Here is a 27,667-nt window from a genome sequence, read left to right on the forward strand (position 1 = left end):
CCTTGGGCGGGCCCTGTATTAGGGTCGCGCACTACGTAGCACACCACATAATTTGTCGAGAGAATCGGCCAGTGGCACGTTTGAGGTGACATTTTCGGCCCAGTTTGCAACGCAATGCGGAGCCCCCACGCGATGGGGGCCAGTCCTCGGCGAGCTTTTCGGTACTTGGCGTGCTTTATCAGATCTCATTATTATCAGATTTTTTTTATCTGATCATCAGTCAGGGCCCGTCATCAAGATGACGGGGTGGCTTGAGTCAAGGAGGAAGGTCCTGGTTTAGCCTCCGGCGCCGCGATTTCAAGCTGCAGGGATGCTAATGTTCACCGCGACGGTAATGCATGTGTAAGATATTGGTGTCTGCCTCTTCGAGCGGGGTTCGTACTCAGCTGGCAATTGGCTGCAGTGGGTAGGGATCGGCCAGGATCACGGAGAAATCTCTCTGCTCCGTTAGCAACCTTGATTGTCCTCAAAGCGTCCTGTTTTGTGACGATCCCGGGTGGGATTCGGCTTCGTATTACTAAAAGCGGCCTTGGCATCGCCGCCGTGGGCGTTTATCTGATTCATCTGATTAGATTGCCAAGACGGCCGGCAGTGAGCCAAGACTATTCGTCTCAGGGACCCTGGTTTACGTGCCGTGCACTGTGTCACTGCCAACGCCCCGTGCCACTGCTTAATGGAACTGCATGCATTAGTGGTGTGGATCTAAGCGTGTGAACAGATTCTTCTTCCTGTTATACTAACATTAATTCAGTAAGATCTTGTTATTAGAATTACTGAATTCCAAATGCTACTAAGATAGGAAAAAAAAAAAAAGGCACTAATACTAAATTATTATACAATTCTTTAGTATTCTTTAGATCCAACACACTGAAAGCTATGTAGAACATAATATTAGATCTGGTATGTCATGCCTGTAGCACGCAATGAGATGCATTATGATGCATGCGGGTTTGGACGCCACGACTCTTGGGACCGAAGCACTGACAACGGGGCTATGTATTTTTCCCAAGCAGACCCGACAATGCGGATCACGTCAAACTTTACCTTGATCGGCAGCCGATCCTCGCGTCTATGTTCGCGGCGAGTGCTACCTACGTGTGTGGCGTCCACTGGACGGCAATCATGCACAGCATCACTGCGTGGCGAATGTGGTGCAACGAATCTGGTGAGACTTAAGGTGTGACTCAAAGTAGCAATGAGACAAGTAATGCTCGAAGCCTTGCGGCACATGAAATGCTCCTGTGGTCAGTAAGCAACTAGGAAATGATCAAGAAGCTGCAGGAATGGGATCGAAAGCGGTCAATTGATTCAATCTGCTTTTTGGTCTTCATCTGTAGGCACACTTGATCACTACTAGTAGCTAGCCAATATCGCTATACAAAGTGACCCTCCTGGAAGAAGCGCTCGCGCTGAAGTGCGAAAAGCATAGCCGTCTTGTGCGGCAGCTCGAACCTCTTCTTCTTCTCCTGCGGCAGGTACTTGTTCTGGATGTGCACATGGGCCAGGTCGTAGCGCGGCTCGGCCACGACCTGCTTGGTCCTGGGGTCGCGCAGGAAGCACGTGTGCTTGATGGAGGTGGCGACGGCCTCGTAGCGCTTGCCGCCGCGGAAGTGCTCCTCGCCGACAAGGATGTGCGAGTTCTGGTCGTGCTCGCCGACGGTGATGTTGCACTGCCCGCCGAAGAAGCACGCCGCGTTGTCCTCCTTGACATAGCCAATCTCGGTGTAGCCCGCCAGCTCGCCGTCCCACAGGAACACGCACGACATGGTGTGCGGGTCGGCCAGCTGCGCCGCCAGGTACGCCCGGTGCTTCTCGTCCGGCCCGCGCTCCTTCCAGCCTGCGTTGACTCGGTCCGAGTTCTGCCAGCGCGCGTACGTCTCGAAGTGCAACGGGTTCGACGCGTCGATGTGGTGGATCTCGAGCTGCTGGCCCAGCTCCACGATGAACCGCGAGTAAATCACCGAGCCGGGCTTGGGCTTGGGCGGCCTTACCGGGTGCACCGTGCAGACGTTGCCCTTCCTCGTGAAGCCCAGCTGGTTGGCAAAGGCACCCAACCTGCCGTTGAAGCCTGGGAAGCTCGCCTCGGGACGGGCACGGAGCCAGTGCTGGTTGTCTGGCGCGCCGGCACCCTGCCAGAAAGCCTCACGTTGCAGCCAGTAGATGGCATCTGGGCCAGAGGTGCTCTCAGACAATGGTGAGATGACAGCGAGGCCGGTACAGCGCAGATACTCGCCCACTCTCTCGCCGTCTACAGAGATGGCGATGATATCGTCGTCCCTGTGGCTTGGGTGCAACCAGAGTGCGTAGATGGAGGCCCACACCAGCTGGAGAGCGAGGTCATTGGAGTCAGGCTCTGGAGGTGAGCTGTCGATTGTGAGCCGCAGGACTTGAGCCGACTCGGCCCTGTCTTCGTTGACCATGGCTGGTGAGATTCTGGCCTCTCTCTCGTCATTCTTCCACTCGGCCAGCAGACTGTCACCGGAGCCCACCACGAAGCCGGTGCCTTTAGTGGCTATCCATACTTGCGTGGTGCCATCAGGAAGTCTGAATGAAGTCCTCTCAGCGTCGACATCTACACCTCCAACTGTTCCTGTGCTTGCTAATGCGTCGAGTCGGTGGCCCGCTCCCTCGGTGCCGTTGACTTTGACTTGACTCTGCACTTGTGTTGCCATTTTTGTCACTTGCTCTGACTGTGATCTAATTAGAGTAGTGTTCTAGCCATACCAGTGCGGCCACTCAGATTGGGAAACTTACATTTGATCCAGTTCTGTTTCTATGCAAGTTCAAGACTTCAAACTTCTGCGGCAGATAATCAGACTAATGGACTAGGTGTGGCAACACGCAACTTTAAAACTTGAGCTAAGACTGATAGAGATGACGGCACTCGTTTGTTGCATTCCCAGCGGAAGTAGCGTGTGGGCGGATTGCTTATAACTTGATGAGCATTGGATGGTTGTGTCTCAGCTTGGCCTAGCTCATTGGGTGAATCTATTAACAATGCCAAATGATGCCAAGGCTGTGTACTGCGACATTACCAAGTGGACTAGCAAGTATCGTAAAATCCCCACATAATACAATACAAGATGAATGATAGATTAGTGATGTTACTGATAATATGGGTACAGGCTTTAAAATTTATTCAATATTTGAAAATTTTATTATTATAAGTAATCATTACACTAGGACAATCATTATCGTTCCAGCTTAGTAAAGGAACTTAAAGATTATAAACAGTTTATAATTATTTATTACTCGGAAATTATTTATAAATCTCTTTTTTGAAAAAGAAAATTAAAATTTAATAAATTATAAATTCACTTTTAAATTTAATAATGTTACGTGGAAAACTACTATTAAAATCTTGTTTCATGTTCAACAGCATATCTTAAGTATTTCGTCTTTAAAATGCTTAAGAAAAAGTTATCTTGCCGGCAAATCGCTTGGTTGTGATGACGGTAATGTGGGTCCATCCTTCCAGCTTCTGAACATTTTTTCCCACATATACAGTGCGGGAGAACGGTAGCAGTGACACAAGCACCAGTGCAGCCGCCTGCTGTGGTATCCGCTAAACAAGCGTCTTTTTTCTTTGCAGAACGGTTGCCAAGAATACGGTGAACTTGTGTCTCTTCTCATGTGTCATCGAGCCGATCCAAATACGGCCACGCCCTCGACAAGAGGCCAGCGCAGAAGATGTCGACACTCCACCTTCCACAAGCACCCGTGGGGTCCGATTCTGACTTTTCGGCCAAGGGGGACTGTAGTTCCGTCCTCGGAGGCCAGCCTCATTGCCTAATTCGTACACTTGTACAGCACTCCTGAGCAGGGGTTTTTGGGTAAGGGGCGAGGACGAGAATGCCCCCTAGTAGCCGACCTAGGCGCCACCAACAGCAACTACCCGACAGCCACCAGACCTCGCTCCTCTACTCAGGCTCGCTTCAGGACACTGAAACACATGTCGTAACAGGCACATTCTAGTCCCTGGACCCAGAATGGCTAGTAACGTCACGGGAACCTCTACCTTTCCTCCTCGGAAATGGTACAGGAAGGTGCCGTTTTTGTCGACAAAGCCCATTGAGAGACGACTGACCGAGCCTGCCTCAAAAAAGTCCAAAAAGGCAACCCCAAGAGACGTGGAAGATGGAGCTGGAGACGGGGCCGGAACGGAGGCCGGGAGCAGCCCAAGGGCCAAGCTGCCAGAATCGACAGCAAACTGGTTTTCGATCCTGTTGTTCGGATGGCTGAGCCCAACCCTCAGGATAGGCTACACCAGGCCTCTGCAGACCGACGACCTGTATGATATGCCCGATCACAGGCGGGCCGAGGATCATGCCGACAGACTCGAACGTTTTTGGGCGGCGAGGTTGGAGAAGAACAGGAACCGGCCAGCTGAGTCTAAGTCATGGAAGCCATTCTGGATGCGACGCAGGAGCGACACAACGGTCCTGACCATGGCCCTCAACGACGTCTGCTTCCGCTGGTTCTGGCTCGGCGGCCTGTTCAAGTTGTGCGGAGACCTGTCCCAGATGGTGACGCCGCTGCTCATCCGCTTCGCCATCTCCTACTTGTCCGACCCGTCGGAGCACGCCACCCGCGCGGGCTATGGCCTTGTCGTGGGCCTCTTCCTCGTGCTGGTCTTCTCCGTCACGGCCAACGTCCACGGCTTCTACCGGTCCTACACGACGGGCGTGCTTCTCAGAGGTGCGCTCATGCACACCATCTACCGGCGGGCGACGTCGGACCAGCTCACGGAGAGGGCTAAGCTCCGCAACGGGTACACAGGCGTGGGCAAGCTCATGAGTCTGATGAGTGCCGACGTGACGCGTGTAGACTTTGTGTGCGGCTACTTCCACTCTGCCTGGACCAGTATCCTCCAGATGGTGCTCTGTCTCGCTCTGACCATCTGGACTATGGGCTATAGCGCCCTCCCCGGCTTTGGCCTGCTGGCTCTCTTGTATCCCCTTCAGACCTTCATGGTGAGCAAGCTGCTTAAGCTCCGCAGGGGCAGCATGCCCTTTACCGACGCGAGAGTCAAGGCTGTCGTGGAAGCCGTCTCAGCGATCCGGCTCGTCAAGACCAACGCCTATGAGAAGAGTCTCCTCGCCAAGATCGGGCACCTCAGGGCTGATGAGGTCGTGTACATCCGCAAGCGAATGCTTCTCAGGGCTCTCAACACGGCCGTCTCATACACGGCGCCCATGATTGCTGCTGTGCTGTCTATAGTCACCTACGGGGCTACGCAGGGCGGACTGAAGGCGGATATCATCTTCTCCGGCCTCACCTTCTTCATGCTGCTGAGAACGCCACTTCAGGCCCTGCCTACTTCGCTGTCGGCCATTGCGGACGCCCGGGCGGCTCTCGAGCGCTTGGCTATCTTCATGACCGCATCAGATGCAGGTGGTCCCATTCCTCCGAAATTCGTGGGAAGCAGCACGAATCCAGAGCTTGACGGAGACAAGCCACCCCAGACCGTGGTTGCAGTCGAGGAGGCTACTTTCGCTTATCATGATGACGAGGATCTCCTGGACGAAAGAAGCGAGACATCGACTCAGAACACTACAGAAACAGCCACGGAGACAGCCCAGGACGGGAAGAACCAGGAAGCGAACCAAGGCCAGATTCTGGCAACGCCCCTTGAAAGCCAACCGCACAAGGCCCGAAGACTGCACATCGACTCGCTCATCGTTGAGAGAGGCCAGCTCGTCTGCATTGTTGGGCCCGTTGCATCGGGCAAGTCATCGATATTCAAGGCCCTCATGGGCGACATGCAGCCCCTCCAAGTACGGAACTGCCAAGTCAACACGCCCTCGCTCGCCTACGCCTCCCAATCCGCCTGGCTGCTCAGTGAGACGGTCAGGGAGAACATCGTCTTCGGCCGGCCTTTCGACCAGGCCTGGTACCATCAGGTGCTTTCCCGGTGTTGTCTGCACCGGGACCTGGAGTTGCTGCCCGAGGGCGACATGACAGTGGTGGGCGAGATGGGCGTGTCCCTCTCTGGCGGCCAGAAGCAGCGCATCAGTCTCGCCAGAGCCATCTACGGCCGGAGCCCGCTGCTGTTCCTGGACGACTGCTTCTCAGCCCTGGACGCAGACGTCGGCAAGCAGGTGTTTGAGATGGTCGTCAACCAGGCGCGCCGCAACAAGGAGGCGACTGTGGTCCTTGTCACACACTCGATGGTTCTTGCGTCCCAAGCCGACCACGTGGTGTACATGGACAAGGGTCGTATAGCGGAGCAGGGCGAGTACGCGGTTCTGTCTAGACGTGGTGGGCCATTCGCTCGTTTTGTAGGCACGTCCATGGACTCATGGTCATCTGCACAGGACGAGGAGGAACACGACGAGGAGCACCAAGAAGTAGAGGCGAAGCAAGAGCCGCTGTTGCCCGGGTCTTCCCCAGAAGCAAAGGCGCCGGAAGATGACAGCAACAAAAAGCAGGGGCCAGAAGCAGCAGGCCGTGGAAAAGAGATCATGCAGAAGGAGGAGCGCCTGGTCGGCTCCGTCAGCGGCAAGACATACCTCCGCTACGTGGCGATGGGCAACGCATTCATAACGGTGCCGCTCTTCGTGACGTCCATCATCATCTACCAGGGCACGAGCATCGTCTCGCCGCTGTGGCTGACGTGGTGGCAAGGGAACACGTACGGGTCCATCACCGAGTCCCAGTACATGGGCGGCTACGCGGCCTTTGGAATCGGCCAGTCGGTCGGCCTGTTCTGCATGAGCGCCAGCTTCGCCCTCTTCTGCTTCTACTGCTCCAACCGGCTGCACCACGCCTCCATCGCCCGCGTGCTGCACGCCCCCTTGGCCTTCTTCGACACGACGCCGCAGGGCCGGATCACGCACCGCTTCAGCAAGGACGTCGACGCCGTCGACAATGTCGTCGGCGAGACGCTGCGCCTCTTCATCTCGACCACCGTCCAGGCCATCGGCACAATCATCCTCGTCACCATCATCCTGCCGCCCTTCCTGGCCATCGCCGCCGTGCTTCTGCTGGCCTACACCTGGACGGGAATGTACTACCGCCCCTCGGCCCGCGAGCTGCGCCGCCTCAACAACCTGCTGCGCAGCCGGATCTACGAGCACTTTGGCGAGTCGCTCTCTGGGCTGGCCACGCTCAAGGCCTTCGGCGCCGTCTCTCGCTTCGTCGAGGACAACGCCCGCCGCATCGACACCGAGAACACGGCCTACTGGATGTCCGTGGCCTGCCAGCGCTGGCTCAACCTGCGCCTGGACCTGTGCGGTGCTGTTCTTGTCCTCGTCTCGGGCATTCTTGTCGTCGGCCTGCGTGGCACTATTAGCGCCTCCGCCGGCGGCGTGGTGCTGTCTTACGTGGTCCAGGCCCAGTCCGTCTTTGGCAACATGATCCGTCAGAGCGCTGAGATCGAGAACAACATGAACTCGGTCGAGCGGATGCTGCACTACGCGTACAACATCGAGCAGGAGCCCGCCTACGAGGCTGAAGGCGTCGATAAGGACCTGAAGGCTAAGGCGTGGCCAGACGCCGGCCACGTCGAGTTCAAGGCGCTCACCCTCTGTCATCGACCTGGCCTGCCGCCGGCGCTGAGGGATGTCACCTTGGACATCAAGCCTGGCGAGAAGGTTGGCATTGTGGGGCGTACTGGTGCAGGAAAGACTACTTGTGAGTTTGACTGATTCTTCACTTTTCCTATTGGTCCCAATCCCTTACTCGCATTCCAATTACATCCCTGTTCACCATCGTCGCGAGCGGCTGACTGACTACTGCTTTCTTGTCCAGTGATATCGGCCTTGCTGAGGAACACGGAGCCCACGAGTGGCAAGATCGTCATCGATGGCGTCGACATACACACAATTGGGTTGAGTCTGCTCCGGTCAAGCATGTCAGTCATCAGCCAGGATGCTGTCCTTCTGGCCGGCACGATCAGGTACAACCTGGATCCGTTCCAGCAATACGACGACGCCTGGCTGCAGAGGTGTCTGGGCAGGGTCAAGCTCGCACAGTCGGACGAACAAACCGGCACGCAGGACATCGCCAACGGAATCCCTAGTCCCGCCTCTACTGAAGACACCACCGAGCTCGAGAAGCAACAGACGGTCCAGTCGGTACGCGGGACGGGAGGCCTCAGCCTAGACTTCGAGGTCAAAGAGAACGGGGCCAACATCTCACAGGGCCAGCGGTCGCTCATCTCGATCGCTCGCGCCTTGGTGCGGCGGTCCAAGATCGTCATCATGGACGAGGCGACGGCGTCCATTGACGGGCGGGCGGACGCACAGCTGCAGGAGATGCTGAACGAGGTCCTTGGGGACGCGACGGTGCTGACTGTGGCTCACCGCCTGGACACCATCATTGCTACGTGCGACCGCGTCGTTGTCATGGAGGCTGGCCATGTGGCCGAGTTTGATGGCATCCCGGAGCTCTTTGCAAAGAGGGATAGCATCTTCAGGTCGCTTTGTGATGCGTCCAAGATTACCGTTGGAGAGAGGCGCTGAATGTTGACGACTTAACGACTGGGGAATAGACTCCTGGAAAGGTGTTCGGACATGGACACAATTGCACATGGACATCAATATCACATAGACTCGGTTAGACTACAACAATCACTTAATTCTTTAATGCGAGAACGAGGCTGAAGCAACATGCAGCGGTGATTCGAGTCGTAACAATGAATATTTGGACAACCGCATCAGGCGCTCAGTTACAAACTATCAATAGAATACACAGACTATCAATAGAATCTGCCAATAGAACCACACTGATGTCCGTTTTGCGAACAGGATTTTCTTTTTCCCTCGGTCGCTTAAGAATATCAAATGAGACGGCCCCTGGTGGCACGGGATCCATCCACCACGAGGAGTCGCGTGGCTTGACAAGGGAAGGAAACAAGAAAAGAGAAATAAAAAGCATGCTGTGAATTGTGGATGAGATCCATTGTTCTCCCTTTTTGGACTTTTGTGCCGTTCCTGTCACTCCGGTTATTCCCTTGTCCTCGGCTCGATCGTGGAGTGTTGGAGCCCACGGAGAGGCAAAAACTTTGACATGTAGCAATGCCAAGCACCCGATGTCAGAATGTCACATAATACTTAGCCCTGGCGAGAATCCCTCCAAGACCCCCCAAGGCCCCCAATCCCTGTTAGTCATTGATCTACACAATGTAACTCCTATATCGGCCACGCACTGATTTGATCTGATAAGATTACGATGGGGCGCCTAGGAAGGTTCTGCTTCCCGATGGAGCAACCAACAGGTTTCGAGGCCACACCTCTTCAGCTCGTGTGATGGGCGTGGGGTGTTTCCGTGTCCTATTGCAACGCCGCCCACCACCCGCCGCCCCCTTCACTTCCGTTGCACATGCGGGTGCGCCTACCCTCCTTGGCCACCTTGGTCTACAGGTCTCATTGCCACGCTCCACCGCCAAAACATTGCACCTTCTGGCCGGCTCACCTCCTCCCAATCGAGTAAACCTCCGGGAACTCGGGTCTATATAGCACCCAGCGAGATCAACACCCTGTGTCCCTGTCCAGCTGCCCGTCTCGATCTCTGCTCTTGGTCTTCCCCCACGCGCCCTTGCCAGCATGTGCCCTGACCGTCGTCCGGGCCTTCACGTGTACCTTTGACCTGTCCAATCCTACCCGAGCTGCACACATCGAACCACCCCGTCCCATCTGGGTCTTGGGACCACCTCGCCTCGCTGCAAGAGTCTTCAGCCTAGCCTTGGCTAATTCCCACCCTCACTTCTCGCTGATCCCTTCTTTTATCCTGCAGGGCATTGTAACCCTGTGATTCTTCCACGAAGCCACAACAGCTACAGACACAGCTACTCTCACAATGTCGACGCCCAGGGCTGATGATGGCCCGGCTGGCAACAGGCCGGGCTCTCGCTCGACTGGCGAGCCCACCAACAACGCCAACGGCGCCCACGAGGACAATGATCTTTCCCCGCTGAAGACGAACGACCGCCAGACCATCACCTCGAACCTGGGCGAGCCCGTCGAAAGAGTTGCAACTACTGCCCAGCAGGGTGTCACCAAGGTCGAGGCCTTCAACAAGGTGCTGTACCAGTCGGGCCCGACGGGCAAGATCCTGCTATGGCTGCTGGGCGTGTCCATCGGCCTGACCATGTTCGCATATGCCCTCGACCAGGGCATCACGTCCACCATCTTCACCACCATGGCCAGCTCCACCTTTGGGCAGCACAGCTCACTCGCCGCCGTCAGCACAGCCAGCCAGATCGTGCGTGCCATCGCCAAGCCTTTCATCGGAAAGCTGGCCGACATCACCTCGCGGCCCACCACCTACGTCGTGATCCTGGTCTTCTATGTCATCGGCTTCGTCGTCGCCGCCAGCTCCAGCACCTTTGCTGCCTACACCATCGGTATCTGCTTCACGTCGGTCGGCAAGTCCGGCCTTGACCTGCTGAGCGACATCATCGTCGGTGATCTGACCCCGCTCGAGTGGCGTGGCTTCTTCGGCGCCCTCCTGGCCATCCCCTTCGTCATCACCGTGCCCGTCAACGGCTTCATTGCCGAGGGTTTCGTCGACAACTGGCGATGGGGCCTGGGCATGTTCGCCATCATGGTCCCCGTGCTGCTGACCCCGGCCATCTTCACGCTGTACGCCATGCAGCGCCGCGGAGAGAAGATGGGCATGGTCACCATTGCCGGCTCCAAGCAGGAGAGGACCGGTGCCGCTGCTGACGGCGCCTCCAAGAAGGGTGCTGCCCACTGGACCAAGCTTGCGTACCAGGGCCTGATCGACATCGACATCCTGGGGCTCATCATCCTCGGCGTGTCCTTCGCCCTGCTGCTGCTGCCGCTGACCTTGGCCGAGGACGCCGACGGCGGGTGGCAGAACGGGAGCATCATCGCCATGCTCGTCGTGGGCTTCGTGCTGCTCATCGCATTTATCCTCTTCGAGGTTTACCTGGCGCCCGTGCCGCTCATGAGCCAGCGCGTGCTCAACAACCGCGCCTTCATCGCCGGTGTCATCGTCTTCACCTTCAACCAGACCGCCTCGTCTGTCCGCAACACCTACTTCTCCTCGTACATCTATGTCATCAAGGAGTGGACCACCTACCAGTGGACCATCTTCCTGGGCATCACGACCATGGGCCTCAGTCTCCTGGGCCCCATCGTCGGCCTCATCCAGCGCCACACCCATCGCTACAAGTCCATGATGCTCTTCGGCGCCGTCGCGAGGATGATCGCCTACGGCATCCTGGTCAACGGCGGCAGCGGGTCCATGACCCAGGACACGGGCCGCCTCGTCGCCGCGCAGCTCATCTTCTGCCTGGGCTCCTTCAACGTCGTCGGCGCTCGCGTGGGAACCCAGGCCGCGGTGCCGCACGAGGACATGGCCACCGTCATCGCCCTGCTGGCGCTGTGGTCGACGCTGGGCTCCTCGGTCGGCAGCGCCATCTCGTCCGCCATCTGGACCAACGAGATGCTGTCGCGCATGTACGACGAGATGATCCCGGCCGGGGCGGACAAGAAGACCATCGACAAGCTGTACGGGTCCATCAAGAAGCTGCGCTCCGGCTACGCCTTCGACGACCCCATCCGCCAGGCCGCCATCCGCGCCTACGCCGCCATCAACGGCCACATCGCCATCGCCGCCCTCGTGCTGGCCTGCATCCCCACCGTCGCCACCCTGTTCATGCCCGACTTCTACCTCGGCAAGCAGCAGAACGCCATCACCAACACCGGCCTCGACGGCGAGCGCGTCGACGTCCCCGGGCGCGAGGACGGCGCCCAGGTGATGGACAATGCCCCGCAGAAGTCGGACAAGTGGTACTCCAAGTTCATGAGCGCCTACCGGCGAGACATGTAAGGGCCGATTGGACTTGCTCAAGGAAACCCAACAAAATTCAGAGAGCGAGCCTCCAGATGGCGCAGAGGGTCGAGGTATTGGTCCTCTTGTCTCGGTCGCAAAGCACGTGTGAACATTCCGCACTGCATTCATCGATGTTTCGCGGGGTTTGTCCAATCATGACCCCCTCAACTAAAAATAGGTGCATGTGACAGTTCAAGGCAGGGAGATGTGATCGCTTCGGGCGCGCGTCTATGTCCGGTATTGAGCACATTTTATGGTATTGGATAGCAGTGTTTGTAATTGGGGGTGGTGGATATTTTTCGGCGAAGCAGTCGCAGTACTAGCACAATAAAGTTTCAAGATATTATTCTTGAAGGCACTTGCAAACTCTGCCAAAGTGAGACTTTCTTTTGCATATTGGATGTTTCAAATGGTGTTGTCCCCATGGCACTTGCGCGAACATTGCTCCTGAGCTTGCCCATCGTAGCAGGAGCAGCTATGACGGTTAAACGGGAAGAGGAGGGGGGGGGGGGTTACAGAGAATGGAGGGTAAGTACCACGTATGTAAGCCTTTGAAAAGGGTGCCCTGGGGTCCCTTCTGCACTCAAAACTTAGCCACAAGCCCACTTCGAACACAACCAATCGCACTATCGCCACACCCAATCGACCGCCACAGCTCTCAAGTATCATCACTGAAGAGGCTGCTCACAATCATCAAAGAAACACATTCCACCTCCCAGTAAAGTGAATCACAATGATCCCTGACTGGTCTTCCTTGCAACACAGGCAACAGATGCGTTTCACTCCAAACGAGGACAGTTACCGTCCATGGAAACACAGTCACCGATTAGAAGAAAATTGTAGTACTGTTATGGGCTTTAATTAAGCGTCGATAGAGGTGACTCTGTACTATATCAATCTAAACATTCTCAGTCGTCTGACGCTTCTCGCCAAGCTGACTTGGTCGCCTGGACAAGTCTGCTGCGGCGTCGGTGTCGTGAACTGCATGCGACCTGACGCTGACCAATTCCATGTTGGATTCACCGTCGGCATCATGAACGTGCCTTGTACTTTCCAACCGAGTGTCGTTTGCGGTGGTTGCAGTGCTTCCCACTATCGAGGTGACGGGGAGCCAGAATTTCGATGTCAGCATACCATTTGCTCTGCCCGAGCCTCTGTTGCTGGGCCGGTTGCTATTTTCCGGCGAGGAGGGCAATTGGCTCTTCCTCGATGACCTTGACAACCCCGTTGAGTCCAACACCTTGACGACGTATTTGGTGACGATGATTCGCGAGGCCGGTAGACAAGCGACTATCAACCCCGTCGTCAGCTCGACTGTTGTCCACACAGCCGCGTTGTAGAGTCCTTGGGCATCAGTTGACTTCGCCCAGTTCCCGAAGAAGCCGATGATGTATGTAAGGCGGGTGATACTGATTGCTGTCAAGCTGAAATCTGCGTTAGTGTGGAGAATAGATTCATGTTCAGGGGTTTTCTCACAGGAAACCGCAGGCAAACATCAGAGTTACTGCCAACTTCCTCTTGAAGGTCATGTTCAGTCTCCAAACTTGAGTCCCTGGCAAGATGAGCATCCAAACGTCGATGGCGATGTTAACAGCCGCATGGCCATATGCAAAGGCATTGATATCGAAGCAAGTACCCTCGTATTCTCCGCTCCAGCCCTTCCAAAAGTACCAAAGTGGACGACATTGGGCCCAGCCGACGAAAAAGAAACAAGCTATGGTAAGCACGTTGAATATCTGCGTGCCCCACATCACCCGTTGAAAACCGGGGCTCTGGAATATCAGCATGTAGAAGAAGCATATCGAAATCTTGATCATCCCGAGGCATAGGTTGTAAACCGCTTCGAAGGCGAAGAACACAATGAAGCTTCCATCGATCTGCCAGAACTCTAGGGCCCAGTATGGTTTGCCAACCCCTAGATCAGCTTCAACGATACCAGAAGCGAAGAACAAGATAGCGAGAACCTGCCCAAATTAAATTCAGTAAACGCGCTTGCAAAGAATCCACAGTAACAAGCATCATGGGCACGACCGATCACTTGTTCGAAGCGTGAAACAATCTAGCTTTCACTTGGTTTCCCAGCTAATCGTGAACGACAAAAGGACATACATACCCAAGCAATGACGATTGTCGTGTCATCCAAGCCCCATGGTACGAGACGTAGAGCTCTAGTGGTCATCCTCAGAAAGAAGAATATGGAGTGCGCGACGAATAGCAAAGCATGGAGCAGCTTCAGGCTCCCTGAGCTGTCTGTGACCGGGACGCCACATCCCAGAGAAGCGGCTCGTAATGTCACTATATGTCGTTCCCAGTCAGTTGAACGTGGAGATGATACAAGATTGAGTATGACGTCTCACAAAGCTGGTTTTTGACAGTACAGCTCCCGATAACACAAGTTTGAACAAGGTCATTGTATACTTTGTCTTCGCATAGACATGTCTGGTTCGTGAGTGGACAAGATGATTGCGAGATTTCGGAGACTAGGCAGGAGACCTGGGAAAGTCAGATGTTTCGTTCCAAAACATCTAGAGTTAAGCGGCACGAGATAGACTTACACCACATGCTGGCACAGCCGTCAAGTTCAGCATCGCGCCAACTGTGACAGGCGTGAATGGAAAGGGCAAGGTGTGATCACAACGACAGGCATTCAGCACTTCTTCAGGTCAAAGCAACTGTGATGAGATTTCCACATGGCATCCCGCGACCTATAAGCAATATGGGCACCAGCTCGAGCAGATTGAAATGCAGCGCCGAGCGCGGTAGTGTCGATCGCCGCTCCATACAGGATGCCACCCATCCGCTCGGTCCTCTTCGCCGGTAGCCACCAACTGCCAGTCCTCGAGAATCTGTACAAGACAAAAGTAAGCTAGAAGTTCGAGACATGGTTTTGTCAGATGTGCGAAATTGATTGAAAGGGGGGCGTGGGTGACATCGGCCTTGGGACGAACCACTGGCCCGCGCTTGTCAGTGGGACGGTTCGCGGGCGTCCGAGCGCGAGGATCTTCAGACACTGCAGGTTTACTGCAATCTGAAGGCCTGCGCACTGACCGGGACGGATGCTTGCACTCGAGTTCCCCGTGCCTTTCTTTGTCTACTTCCAGTATGCTCGCCGAAGCCTTGGCCTCGAATCGACTGTCTGGTTATACTCGGGGCTCCTTTGAGCCACTTGCAATGCTGCCCCCCCAAGGATCTGGGAGCCGCCGGGGAGGCCAGTCCGAGACTTGGAATTACCGATCAAATCTAGCTGAGGGCCGCGCCGCTCCTTGCTAGTCTTGGTGTGCCGAGGCCACTGCCAGCGCGTGGACTGGGTGGCGATTTTATCTAGATGGTGAATCTTAAATGCGGTAGATAACTCTTCGCTTCAAGTTCCGACGATAGCAAGTGGTTGGTTCACTTCCACGATACAACTTGGTGAACTCTCTTGTGCAAGGACCGGCTGTCAGACACCCGGCAGTGGACGGCGAGCTAACCCTGCAGGCGCTAGAGGCCTCGATTTGCATGTTTGGTCTGGACTGAGTGATCCTGGTCTAACAAGCAGACAAGCAGGTCCTCGAGATCGACAGGGAAACGACAGCAGCACTGCAGAAAGTGCTGCACGTGTCCGCCTGTGCGGAGACTCTGCATTGCCGAGCAGAAGAGGCACCGCGATCAGACCCCAGTCGGCAGTTTTATTGTCATGTCATTGTCATGATCCCCCTGAAGGACTTGTTGGTTGGGAATCGCACCAAGACAAAAAAGAAAACGTCGGATCCCAGATGTCAGCGACGTCTTGCCACTGCTACCCAGTTCGACCAGTTGCAACGCCATACTACTGACATGACGAACTGGCCCGTGGACCGTGCCTCCCGCCGGCGGCCAGTGTGACATTATGAGGCGTTAGCGCGAACGCCTCGAGCGCCTCTTCCCGAAAATCTGGCTCGAAGTCACTCTGACCATGCTCTGGCAATTTGCGTTCTTGCGTCATCCATCTACTCTGCGTGCCGTCCAGGCCGGCCGGCGTGCAGCTCGCGAATCTGTGGAGCCACGATTGCGACCCCTTTCATCGCCAATCTCGTCCTCCCTCTCAGCTCGCCTCGCTTTGATATGTGTATTACACCCGCTTGTACCCAGTAAACCTGGTTGATATGGTTCGCTTGTGAATTGGATCATGATTGGTCAGAGCTTACCACTTGCACTATGTACACTCAGACACCAACCAACACAATCTTCGATGGGCCAGCTGAACCCAGACAGCACGTTTTCACATTCCACAATCGCTACCTAGGCACACTTCGAGTATAGCTCGAAGCCCAGTCTCGACCCGTGGTTATATAGTCCAAATTTGGATGCAAGACTATTCAAGCCCCTCTTTCATGCCGACTCCTCAGGCTTGCCGATACAAGGCAGAATCAACTGAGAAGGGTACTGGCCGCCAAAGTAGACAGTATGTTGACCGCGGTTGAGTTCATGCTCCGGCCTAGGCGCAGACCAGTTTGCATACTCCGCAATACTGTGATACTGGCCACCCACGCGCAGGGAAATGCTCTCGCCTGCGCCGAAGTCCACGCCGAGGGCCCAGATACCGATCTCAAGCTTGACAACGGTACCCTTCGGAACAGGCTCTTGGCGGTCGTGTGGGTGGAAAGGGAAGTTCGGGTGGATGCTCTTGCTAGGATCGATGTGCCTCTGCGATGCGCGGAGGATGCCCATCTGCCCTAGGTGCACTGAAACAGGTGTCAGACGATCTGCAACCACGGGAATTCAGGTTTGGACTTACAGTTCACGCTTTGCTGTTGCTTTTCTGGGATCTCCTTTATGCTGCCCACGGGCGTCGCGTGGACAGGGAAGTTCAGGTGCATCAAGTCTTTCCCATCCTTGTCCTTCTTTCGCAGGATTACGAAAACGGTGAAGTCATCTGTGTCCTCTGCTGACACGTACAGAACCGTCTTTGGGAGTCCGATGAGGCGCGAAGCCGACGCGAAAGTGTGAGTGAACTCGACCCAAGAATGTCTGTCCTCCGAGTTGTAGGCTGCCGTTGAGACCTCGCTCGGTGACTTTTCGAGTAATTTCCCTCCTGGTGCGGCGAAAAAGTTGAGATACTCTGTCTTGGGAACGGGGAAGTCCTCCAGCACAATGTCATGTACAGCCTCTCGGTCGCCAAACTGCAGGGCAGCCCACCGCACCTTGGGTGTGTCTTGTTCCCAGCCGTTATCCTCGCCCTTGAGGTAACGGTCCATGAACTTGAAAAGCTCCTCATGGGCCTCTGGACAGGAATAAAGTTCGAACCACTCTTGGTAAGAGCCCCACCGAATCCACTTCTTGGAATGTGGGATCTCCATCCACGCGCGTATGCTGCCCATGTTGTGCAGGTTCGACACGTCGCTTCCACGGATGTAAGCCGGACACTCAATCCTGGACAGATCGACTCGCTTATCTTTCCAGAACGCATTGATAGTGGGCGACCTCCGATACATTTCCGCGAAGTCCTCGACCCCGGAGTTCGGCGGACCCCTGAGAATCTCTTTGGTGATGAGATCAAAGTTTGACATGGAGAACCACCCACCACGACAGAATTGCTCACGGTACAGGTCGCTTGCACCCTCCCACGGTGCGATGGCCTTCAGACTTGGTGGCCTGGTGCTTGCGATGTACCATTGAGAGATAGCGAGGTAGCTGTTTCCAGCCATGCCGACGTTCCCGTTGCACCAAGGCATCTTGGCCACAGCCTCGATCACATCGTAGCCATCCTCCCCTTCTTGAGTCCCCATAATGACCATGGACCCGTCACTATTGCCCGCGCCGCGCGTATCCACGCTGATCAGGGCGTAGCCGTGCGGACACCAGACGGCTGGATCGAGGCCCTCGAATTTCTCAAGGCCGGAGAGCTCGCCACGCTTGACACATGTATGCCACACAGTCATTGGCAACATGTCGAGCGCCGAATATTTCTTGCCGTAAGGGGACCAGGAGAGAATGGCGGGGATCTTGTTCTCTGGCTTTGAGACGTCGAGACTCGCCTGAGAGGCGGGCCGATAGATATCCATGTAGATGCGCACTCCGTCTCGCGCGGTCACTGACACATCATGGTCAACGCGAATATCAATTGGAAGGGGCTTGGTATCCGTCTGGCTGAAAGGGCGACTGCCAGCGGGGTGCACTGTGTGTGTGCCAGGCTTGAAGCCCTCATAGCCGTTCTCCCCTTCTTTGGGCTGAGATAGTCGTTTGATGGACACCTGAAGAGGAATTGGAGCCATGGTCCTTGGTCTTCCGGGTACGGTTATCGGAATTGGTGAGGAAAGTCTGAACCAGCACTTATGGTACTTGCAACCACGATGTCGTACGCCTGCTACTCCAGAGAACAATAATTATGTGGTGAAACTCGTGCAGAATACGACGAAGTATCTGGGTCACACTCTAGTTTTAACACTGGCCAACGCGGTCTCCTTCGTTGACTTCCGAGGCTCGACCTCGGGCTCTAGATGCACCGAGGCTCGTGACGAGACTTTATAACGACGGTAAGGTGGGAGTTTTCCGCATAGAACAGCTACAGTCACCCAAGGCCCCATCTCAGTTGTGACAGCGTCGCGTCTTTCAGGGTCTTCCCCAACTCTGGAGTGGCCCCTTTCCCCGCAACGGCGACGGTGGGGGGAGGGGCCAACGCTATGTCCTCCTCGGAGCGCTACCCATCTCCCTCGGAGTAGCGAAACCTCTCAGGGCACATGGTCACTACCGATCGGGTGTTGCACAAATCCACTCGAGGATAAATACGTCTCTTGTGACTTGAAAAGCTTTCCTGGAAGCCCTTCCTCCAGACGAAATCAACCTCACAGTGACACAATTACCACGGAATACACAGTCAAGCTCAACTCATCTGAAAATGTCTAGCACAGAAACAACCACTCAGACCCAGGAGGCTGAGGCCCACCGCACCTTCGCCGCTCAGTTCGAGACCAAGGATCTCGTGGGCTTTGATACCAGCAAGGTATACGGGGACTGGCGCGATGAATTCCACAAACACGGCTGCGTGCTCATCAAGGGTGTCATCTCGCCTGAGCGGGCCAAACATTATGCCGACAAGCAGATCCGGTGGCTCAAGAACTTTGAGCTCGGCTTTGATGAGAACGACCCTGAAACGTGGACAGAAGACCATCTGCCCATCAGCTTCAAGGGCGGCATGTATCTCGCATATGGCGGTCCGCACGAGAAAATGGCTTGGGAGGCACGCACCGAACCAGGCGTCATCGAAATCTTCGAGAAGCTCTGTATGTAAACACGGTTCCTTTAATCTGCCACAGTGCCCTGCCCCTCGCATGCAGTCAGCTTCCAGTGCCTGTCACACTACTCCACCACAGACCACTAACATATCGTAGGGGATACAAAGGAGTTGATTTCTTCATTTGATGGCATGAACATTTCAATGCCAAACCGCAAGGACGTGAAATGGTCGCCATGGCCTCACTGCGACCAGAACCCCGAGCGCAAGGGGTGAGTTGACATCTTTCCCGCCCTGGTGCTGCCGCCACTGCTAACTCTGTCGAACACAGCATGCAAGCCGTTCAGGGGCTTCTGAACTACTCCCCTAATGGTCCCAAGGACGGAGGTCTCATGCTGATGAAAGGCTCGGCCCACCTCTTCAACGAGTTCTTTGCTCACAAGCGCGAGTCCAACGACCACGAGGATGCCCCTCCACCAGAGATCAAGTTCATGGACCTGTATCTCTTCTCGGAGAAGGACGTCAAGTGGTTCGAGGAGCGCGGCTGCGAGCTCATCAAGGTGAACATGGAGCCGGGTGACTTTGTCCTCTGGGACAGCAGGACAATGCACTATGCGCGCCTGCCTGAGGGCGAGCAGATCCGGAATGTGCAATACATCTGCATGACTCCGCGCAGGTTTGCGACCGAGGAGGCTCTGGAGGCCAAGAAGAAGTGCTTCGAGACTTACACCGGCACGACCCACTGGCCACATTGCAACATCAGGCCGGCTGATAACAAGCCAATGAGAAATGGGGAGGTTTGTCCTAAGTACAGGACCGAGCCGTTTGAGAAGCCTGAGGTTACGGATACGGTGCTTCGGTTGGCGGGCGTCAAGGCTTATTGAAGTTTGATCCGGTTCCAGAGAGTAGCACTAGCATGAAATATACCGCTATATACACGTTTTGGTCCCTTGTCTGTGGCATTAGCTTGGAATTCCAAGTGCAGCATACTGTGAAACCATCTAGATAGTTATGTAGTTTCCTCAACCTCTTGCTCCATACCTGGCCTGAAGAATGCGTCGCGTGTGAGTTTTTAAGTTTGCCCTAACTGACCAAGGGATGAAAACCGTTTGAGTTCCGTAGATGTAGGCTTGTGTACCCAGCGATCCAACGCCATCATCCCAACTTGATCGTATAACCCCACAGATAGGGCATTTGGATGGAGTTACATACTGCCTAACGCTAAAATCGTCCACTGGGCTGGTCGGTGTTTCAAATCGAGAATGCCTGGGCCGCAAACCTTGCAATTCCCGGCCGGGATATTGTGCAGGTCTGGAGATGCATGATTGCTTCACACGCATGTGTAGCCTGCGATCAATGTCAAATCCCGAGGTTTCTATTCGACTTCGAGAGTGTCAGGGATACCCACTCACAGTTGATGCCTGCTTCCGAGGACCAACTTCGGATCTCCCTACCCTTACTCCCTGCTTAGTGCCCAGACAGCGGCTCCACCTCCCCAGATTCCGGAATCTGGGGGAGCTCCCCCGCACAAACTTTGGGTGCAGGCCGAGCTATAGAAATCGAGCCGAGCCCCCGGGTCGGTGCAAGCCGTCCGAATACACTGCAGTGAACCGAGGGCATCAGTCGACATCAGCCCAGGTCCAGCAAAGACATGGCACCACCGGCGGGCGTCAGGCGGGATTCGACCCATCTTGCTTTCGGAGCCGGGGCAGGAGCCGGACCCGGAGCCGACATGGACGTGTCCAATGATTCTCCTGGTCAAGAGTCCGTCACGGCCGTGGATAGCAGCGGCGACAAGGCGGAGAACGCGCCCAAGCGAATACGTCTAAATCTCGCCTGCAACCAGTGTCGCAAACGGAAAGTTCGATGCGATGCGGAGACCCCCAAGGTGAGCAAAGTCTCTATTAAATGGCATTCGTCTTTTTACGTGTTCTCTCAAGTCGTCGGGACGCTTGCCTCATGTGTCTTGGGCCGGACCTAAATGTCAAGAGCGCTGGAGGACGGATCGAACAGCACATTGGTTTTGCCCTTTACAACAGGAAGACCGAAAGTAACTAATACCAAGTTCTTTAGTGTCGAAATTGCTGGCTTCGGGATGAAGATTGTGAGACTACAGACCCACGACATCCCGAGGCAGGACCCGTTGTTGTGCGTAAATGGGCCACCAAAGATGGTCTTCTTCCGGGGCAAAACCCAGCTGCGACCCACCGTAATCAGGCCTATGTGCCCAAGCACATCAGTGCATCGCCTCAAGACCGTCCAAGTAAGTTATTCATTCAAGTTGTGGAAATTGCAGTGCAAGTCTAGACCAGAACGGGTTGAAGGAAAGTCCTCATCTACGTGCCACTCTTTGCAAAGGCTTCTTTGAGCTACGTGGACAACATTGCAGCTCCTTGAGATTGGATCGAAGCCTCTTTATCAGTCTAAAATACAGGTAGAAAGCTAATTATTTTCCTTCAGATACTCAGAACCTCCAAAACTCGCCTCAACATATTAATTCCACGACGCTCGGCACGAGGCATGAGGCAACTAGCAGATCGCCGCATGACTGGAACTCCACACCAAACTTTGGCACGAACAGTACGCCGTCTAACGGCAACGGCGGAACTGGAATGAACCTTTCGGGAGACAGGAACACATCCCAACCTTCCGATCTGAGGACACAATCGTGGGTCTCCAAAGCATATGACGCTGCTGCTCAGGGCCAGGGAGACGACCCGGATCATGCGGCGAATGGTCAACATCAACATCCTGATATCGTCATCAACACTGATGATAACTCCGAAAAAGTGAAGGTTAGTACTTATTCTCCCTGGGAAATCGTTCTATAATTTAAAGGCTGCAACTACGACACAATACTCATTAATACTTTAATAGTATCTTGGTGGAAGCAGCTTGCAGTGTCTGACTGCGTTCTTGGACATGCATCTGCGAAGGAGACGACTCCAGACCATAACACCATGTTTCAGAGAAGGAATGCGATTTGTTGAGGAATTTGACCTTCCTTTGAGAGTCATGATGCCCAACCTACCCGACTCCGCCCAAGACCACATCGAAACTTTCTTCGTGAAAGTCTGGCCATTAATACCCGTCGTCGACCGCGAATTCATTTCTGCAGAATTCGACCGACTACATCGGAAGCAGCTTGTGCATCCCGGGGGCCTCAGCCAAGCCATGAGTAAACAGGTTCGTCGGCAGCCTTGCTGTTGATCTCCATTATTTTCTTTCACAAGAGACTAATTTCAATGTGACAGGATGTTCCCTCAATCGTCATTATCTTTTCAATACTAGCAATTGGCGCAGATGAAACCGCTGGCTCTGCCACGGATTTTGGGAACTCTTATCTTGAAGCTGCATACAGTCTTTACGGACACTTGGTTGCCAGTCCGTACTTGCCAAGTGTCCAAGCTTTGATACTACTCGGATTTGCCCTCCGTGGCAAATCCAAGGACGGCCAGTGCTGGCAGCTCACTGGGCAAGCGGTCCGAATAGCACACTCTATAGGACTTCACCGGCACATATCATCACGTTCGAGACAAGCAAATAGAGGTTTCCCAGAAACTTTTACGTCCGACCAATTAAGCGCGGCAACGCTCTCCTTGGAAGCTCGAGTCTGGTGGTCATGCTACGCAATTGAGAGGTTGATGGAGCTAGAAACAGGTCGACCCTCGGCTTTGACCGAACAGGAGATTGACCAAATCCATTTCCCACACCCCCAGAGCTCGGAAGGAGACTCTGTGACGGGGCCTCTTCATCTCTTCGTCCTGTGGGTCTCTCTCGCACGCGTCATGGGCCAGATAAGCGAGCATCTGTATCACAGACGCATTTCAGATTCATGGCAACTCCTCTATGAGACCGGGCGGCTTGACCAGCTTCTTCTGGAGTGGGTCAAAACAGTGCCGGAAGGTATCAAGCCAGGCCACGAGCTGGTCCATCTTGGGCCCGACACAGAGGACTCCGAGTCCGGTCACCAGCATCAACACATCGCGGCATTCCTTTCGTTGCAGTATTATCAGGCACAAATCACTTTGTTCAGGGCATCTTTGGCTTTCCCAACACAGAAGTACCTCGAGGAGATCAGGACGAGGAACGCAACCAGGCGACTTCCTTCGTATCTTCGGCTGCTGCAGAGTCAGAATCTTAGCATCGCGGCCGCGAGGTCCATGGCGCGTCAGGTGCTCGAGATAGCAGATCATGTCGTGTCCTCGAAACATCTCTTTGCACCAACTCAAACCATTTCTTGCTGCGGTTGTTTTGGGGTTGAATATTTTGAAGAACCCCGGCAAGCGGATGATTAGGAGTGATGTGGAATTATTGGTTGGCACGACTGACTACATCGAAATGTTCTATCGAAAGACAGGACAGTCTGCAGAATTCATAAAGGGTTGCGAAAGACTGCGTGACAGCATCTTGGAAGCGGTCGCCACAGAGGGACAGAGTCCCATTCAGGGAAGAAGAGACAGTCAAGCTGCCGATCAGGGTACGCAACTGTTGCCTACTACGAACAAACGTTCGAACGAGGAAGCTCGCGGTTCTGGAGGATTTGACGCCCACATGTCTGGTATTGAGCCACTGATGGTCTCAAGAGAAGGTCCCCCGTTCTTTGAAGCTTACGAAGAGATTACGTTGGAGCAGCTGTGGACGTCGATGAGTACTGATTTTCTGATGGGCCAGCCACTCGAGTTTAATCACCCAGTAGAATAACTAGTGCGAATCAACAGTTCATTGACACCAAACACATCAAATGAATTTCCTAGATTGCGTCTGCAGTACACCTCTGTCCGCCCCTTTAACTCCATGAACTAGCAAGGATCAACAAGCTTGAGCTTGTCCATTTCGTCCACCAAGCTCGGCCCTTCTGGATCTGATGGCCTGTGGCTTTTCCTGGCCTGCCTTTCCAACCAATCAACCGCCCCTTGATATTCACAGTTAAACCTCATAAACTCAGCAGGATCCAGCGTTACTTCTCTGCCCGCCGTGCCTGGCCGTGCTTGCTCCCTGCTATATGCCTGGATCAGGCTGGCTCTCTCGTACCTCGCCTTGAACACCTTCTCCAAAGCCTTTTCCACCTGATCCTTCGACACCGGCCGGTCGTCGAGGTCAGACAAGAAGGCCTGAATAGCCTCAGCATCTTCGATCGCCTGACTGGCACCCTGTCCCTGAGTGGGCAGCATCGCATGTGCTGCATCACCGATGAGTACAACCCGACCCTTGGTCCAATTCGGCAAAGGGTCAATGTCACGGAGCTGCCACAGCCCGATCTCATCGTCCTCTGCTTGTTCAAAGATGTCACGAAGCCAGGAAGGGAAATCGGCAAACGCGGCCAGAAGCTCTGGCTTGGAGCCTGGCCGCGTCCACGACTCGTCGGCGGGGTCCTCTGCAGTCTCGTCTGGCACCAAGGCGACGATGCCGAGCAGTGTTCCGCCTCTGCCGGGGCCCATGATGACACGCTTGTCCTTTCCGACGAGCATTGTCGTTGCTGCTGGGTCTTCCATCTTAAGAATCCCTTCTGGTATCTGTTCAGTTGGGAGCTTTGCGGCGGGTATGAGCATCCGGTACGCGGAGAGCCCGGTAGGCTGGGCGGTCCTCTCCTCACCCACCACGACATTCCTGATGACTGATTTGATGCCATCTGCGCCAATGATGAGGTCCGCTTTCAGAGTTTCACCACTTTTCAGAGACACAGTCCCTCCAGCCGCGTCACAATCCACTACCTCGGCCGAAGTCTTGATCACAACGCCTGGCTTCCCCTCCCAGTCACCCTCAGTCGTACTCGCCGCCTCTCTCAAGGCCGCGTGCAGATCTTGCCGATGGTACAGCATCCGGTCCGCGCCAAACGTGCTGGTGTTCAGAGGGATCCCCCGGACCAGAATGCCCTCCGTGTTGAACATGCGGAATGCCTTGTCGGCTTGGGGCTCTGCGACCCGTTGCAGGATGGGATCAAGGCCCCATTCCGTCACGATCTTGGAAGCATTCGGCTGAAGGGAGATCAGAGCACCTGTCTCTCTGAGCATGCGAGAACGCTCTAGCACCGTGATCTGGCGCCTGGGAGCACGTAATGCGATTGCCTAATCGGCTTTGTTAGAGTCTTGCACTGTACAAAGTTGTCACTCTGAATCTACTAACAGTAGCAAGTCCTGCTATACCGCCCCCAACAATGATAATGCGAAAATCATCGCCGGATTCCGTGGCAGCCATGGCAGTATTGAAATTTGGTAAAGGAGTTGGGATAGTCTGGACAGGTATCACGAGACGTGCATGTGACCGACAGTGTGCTCCCAAGACCTTGGGCCTTGGGTATTACAAACATGTTCTGAACGCATTGATTATTATCCACGTCTCGCCCATTGGTTTCCCCCGTTCCATGCTGGGCCCGATTCGTGGTCCCAGTCCCGCCCCCGGGATGGCGGGCCCGGAGCTGAGCCGGATCCCCAAACCTTACCCCTGAGTGCTCCGAGGACCCTCAAGCGCTCCGAACCGAACCGAGCCGAACCCCTTCAACCAGGTCCGTACGGCTTTGATGGGATGATCCAGTGCAGTCTCACTACCAGGAGCACCAAAAGTAGACCTCGGGCTAGTCTGATATTTTGCCATCTAAGATGTTGTTAAAATTGTGGCCCACTACTCCGTGTAATGCCCAGTTGCTCGGCATAATTGGCATAAGCAAGATTCAACCCACCTAGCATCTTTGAGGACACACTATTGCAAAATCCAAGTCCAATTTTTGACCAAGAGCGTTATTCACACAGCACAATGGTCATCAACTCCACCACAGTCACTGAACCCACCACTCGGGGCCAGCCCACTGGCGAGAATGGCCTCAAGAACGGCAACACAGAGCACAGCGGCTACCGCATGAAGGTCGACGGCACCGATCCCGTTTTCGGCGATTGGCGCGACGACCTTGTGCGGGACGGCTACGCGGTCGTCAAGGGGGCCGTGCCGCCTTCGCGGGCGCTCGAGTACGCCGATAAGATGTACTCGCTCGTCGAGTCGTTCGGGCTCGGGTATGACCGCAACGACCCCTCCACCGTCCACCCGGACAAGCTGCCCGTCATCAACGAGAAGGGCATGCTCCTCCCTTATGGCGCTTGCCATGAGGCCTTTGTCTGGGACATCAGGAGTGAGGAGGGTGTGCTCAGCACGTTCGAGAAGGTCTACGGGACCGAGGACTTGCTCGTGTCTTTTGACACGATCAACTACGGCTTTCACAATCGCAAGAACCTTCCTTCCAACAGTCCCTGGCCTCACCAGGACCAAGACCCGGAGATTCCTGGGTTTAGATGTCTCCAGGGTCTGGTCAACTTGCTGCCTAACGGCCCAAATGACGGAGGTCTGATTGTGTGCAAGGGTGCACACTTGCTTAGTGAGGAGTACCACGACCACTTCCGTGGGAAGGAGGACCGCATCCCTCAGTGGACAAACGAGTGGTACGGCTTCAAGGACGAGGGCATGCAGTGGTTGAAGGACCGTGGCTGCGAATGGGTCAAGCTGGAGGCAGAGCCTGGCGACCTGCTCCTCTGTAAGTGCTTTCTCTCCTGACTAGGCAGCCCATTTCCTCTTAATCTACTCACCACTAACGGAAATTTTCCTTAGGGGACTCTCGTGCTCCTCACTACAACGTCCCAGCTACGGGAAATCAGGACAGGCTGGCCATATACACCTGCTACATGCCAGTTGCAGATGCCAGCCAGGATGATCTGATCAGGAAGAAGGACGCCTGGGACAGGAAGGTCGGCACGACGCACTGGCCGAATGCGCAAGTCTTGGGAACGAACACGGCCATACGCAATGGAAAGCCAGAGAGTGTGCAACGGGAGAGGCCACTTCATGAGCCCGTATTGAGCGAGAGGGCTTTCAAGCTTACTGGAATACCGTATATCAAGGCTTGAGGACCCGGGATCGTTATCGCCATGTATTTCTATATTAGTTTCGACGAGAATGTCACTCACTATTCGGACTGTATCCGCAATTGCCCCGAGGTCCAGAGTCCCACAAGCTTCACCTTTGAGAAGCGAACTGTCATTCAAATCTACCTAGATGGATTTGCCTGAGCTGATCAATGTCAATGACTAACATTGATACTTGGTGAGTTCTAAAGCTCAGAATGACTTCATTTAATGACTGTAAAGTGCTCCGGTGGGATCGCATCCCCCATCCGTGTGGCTTGGAAGCTGAGTCGTCGTTTTGGTGGTCCTTCGGCTCGTTGCGACTATTTTGAGGGAGTTCAGTAGTCTCGGAAAGAGCAGTGGGTGGCTTCGGTTCGGTCTTCTGCCCCGGATCTCCCCCGCAAACGCCACCTGCCGACCCCAGATTCCAACCCCACAACTGCCAAGTAGCACCCCAGACTGGCGGGATTTAGCCCCAAGAACTAAGTCCAACAAAGGGGCACGCGGACAGCTGAAACCAGGGGGGAGGGGAGGGTAGATATGGGACCCGTTCCGAACGAGACCACCACAGTAATCAGAGACCCGGTAATGGCTCAAGCCATCAGGGATGAAGCCGGCCCCAGCGTCGAGCCGACGACACCTTTCCGGCTCGTCGCTGTAACATCAATTGGCAGGCGTTCGGTTGGTCGTTGCAATGAAAGTCCCCTTGCCCTCCTTGGCCCCCTCTCCGGGATGAGGACGCAGACGAACCGAAACGAGATGATTGCATAAGAACAGCGAC

The 27,667-nt window shown here is 54.9% G+C and overlaps 9 protein-coding genes across 9 annotated transcripts; 5 read left to right on the forward strand and 4 right to left on the reverse strand.

Annotated features, from left to right (window-relative positions):
• Positions 1–1,373: 1,373 nt before the first annotated feature.
• Positions 1,374–2,672, reverse strand: INS49_011068 (uncharacterized protein; the record flags this gene model as incomplete). The annotated part of the gene is made up of 1 exon (XM_043171787.1): positions 1,374–2,672. One exon carries the CDS (start codon positions 2,670–2,672, stop codon positions 1,374–1,376), a length of 1,299 nt encoding a protein of 432 aa, XP_043023532.1.
• A 1,317-nt stretch (positions 2,673–3,989) lies between these two features.
• Positions 3,990–8,465, forward strand: INS49_011069 (uncharacterized protein; the record flags this gene model as incomplete). Its single annotated transcript, XM_043171788.1, has 2 exons — positions 3,990–7,635; positions 7,753–8,465. The coding sequence occupies 2 exons, from the start codon at positions 3,990–3,992 to the stop codon at positions 8,463–8,465; spliced, it is 4,359 nt and encodes a 1,452-aa protein (XP_043023533.1).
• Positions 8,466–9,801: 1,336 nt separating this feature from the next.
• Positions 9,802–11,802, forward strand: INS49_011070 (uncharacterized protein; the record flags this gene model as incomplete). The annotated part of the gene is made up of 1 exon (XM_043171789.1): positions 9,802–11,802. One exon carries the CDS (start codon positions 9,802–9,804, stop codon positions 11,800–11,802), a length of 2,001 nt encoding a protein of 666 aa, XP_043023534.1.
• Positions 11,803–12,703: 901 nt separating this feature from the next.
• INS49_011071 (uncharacterized protein) lies at positions 12,704–13,984 on the reverse strand (the record flags this gene model as incomplete). The annotated part of the gene is made up of 3 exons (XM_043171790.1): positions 12,704–13,229; positions 13,282–13,769; positions 13,919–13,984. 3 exons carry the CDS (start codon positions 13,982–13,984, stop codon positions 12,704–12,706), a joined length of 1,080 nt encoding a protein of 359 aa, XP_043023535.1.
• Positions 13,985–16,155: 2,171 nt separating this feature from the next.
• INS49_011072 (uncharacterized protein) lies at positions 16,156–18,038 on the reverse strand (the record flags this gene model as incomplete). Its single annotated transcript, XM_043171791.1, has 2 exons — positions 16,156–16,508; positions 16,562–18,038. The coding sequence occupies 2 exons, from the start codon at positions 18,036–18,038 to the stop codon at positions 16,156–16,158; spliced, it is 1,830 nt and encodes a 609-aa protein (XP_043023536.1).
• A 623-nt stretch (positions 18,039–18,661) lies between these two features.
• INS49_011073 (uncharacterized protein) lies at positions 18,662–19,881 on the forward strand (the record flags this gene model as incomplete). Its single annotated transcript, XM_043171792.1, has 3 exons — positions 18,662–19,046; positions 19,155–19,269; positions 19,329–19,881. 3 exons carry the CDS (start codon positions 18,662–18,664, stop codon positions 19,879–19,881), a joined length of 1,053 nt encoding a protein of 350 aa, XP_043023537.1.
• A 767-nt stretch (positions 19,882–20,648) lies between these two features.
• INS49_011074 (uncharacterized protein) lies at positions 20,649–23,295 on the forward strand (the record flags this gene model as incomplete). Its single annotated transcript, XM_043171793.1, has 4 exons — positions 20,649–20,885; positions 21,466–21,792; positions 21,875–22,183; positions 22,252–23,295. 4 exons carry the CDS (start codon positions 20,649–20,651, stop codon positions 23,293–23,295), a joined length of 1,917 nt encoding a protein of 638 aa, XP_043023538.1.
• A 504-nt stretch (positions 23,296–23,799) lies between these two features.
• INS49_011075 (uncharacterized protein) lies at positions 23,800–25,195 on the reverse strand (the record flags this gene model as incomplete). Its single annotated transcript, XM_043171794.1, has 2 exons — positions 23,800–25,065; positions 25,124–25,195. The coding sequence occupies 2 exons, from the start codon at positions 25,193–25,195 to the stop codon at positions 23,800–23,802; spliced, it is 1,338 nt and encodes a 445-aa protein (XP_043023539.1).
• A 555-nt stretch (positions 25,196–25,750) lies between these two features.
• On the forward strand, positions 25,751–26,889 carry INS49_011076 (uncharacterized protein; the record flags this gene model as incomplete). The annotated part of the gene is made up of 2 exons (XM_043171795.1): positions 25,751–26,519; positions 26,594–26,889. The coding sequence occupies 2 exons, from the start codon at positions 25,751–25,753 to the stop codon at positions 26,887–26,889; spliced, it is 1,065 nt and encodes a 354-aa protein (XP_043023540.1).
• Positions 26,890–27,667: the final 778 nt, after the last annotated feature.

The sequence above is a fragment of the Diaporthe citri genome, assembly GCF_014595645.1.
Source record: "Diaporthe citri strain NFHF-8-4 chromosome Unknown scaffold_5, whole genome shotgun sequence".
Classification (NCBI taxonomy): domain Eukaryota; kingdom Fungi; phylum Ascomycota; class Sordariomycetes; order Diaporthales; family Diaporthaceae; genus Diaporthe; species Diaporthe citri.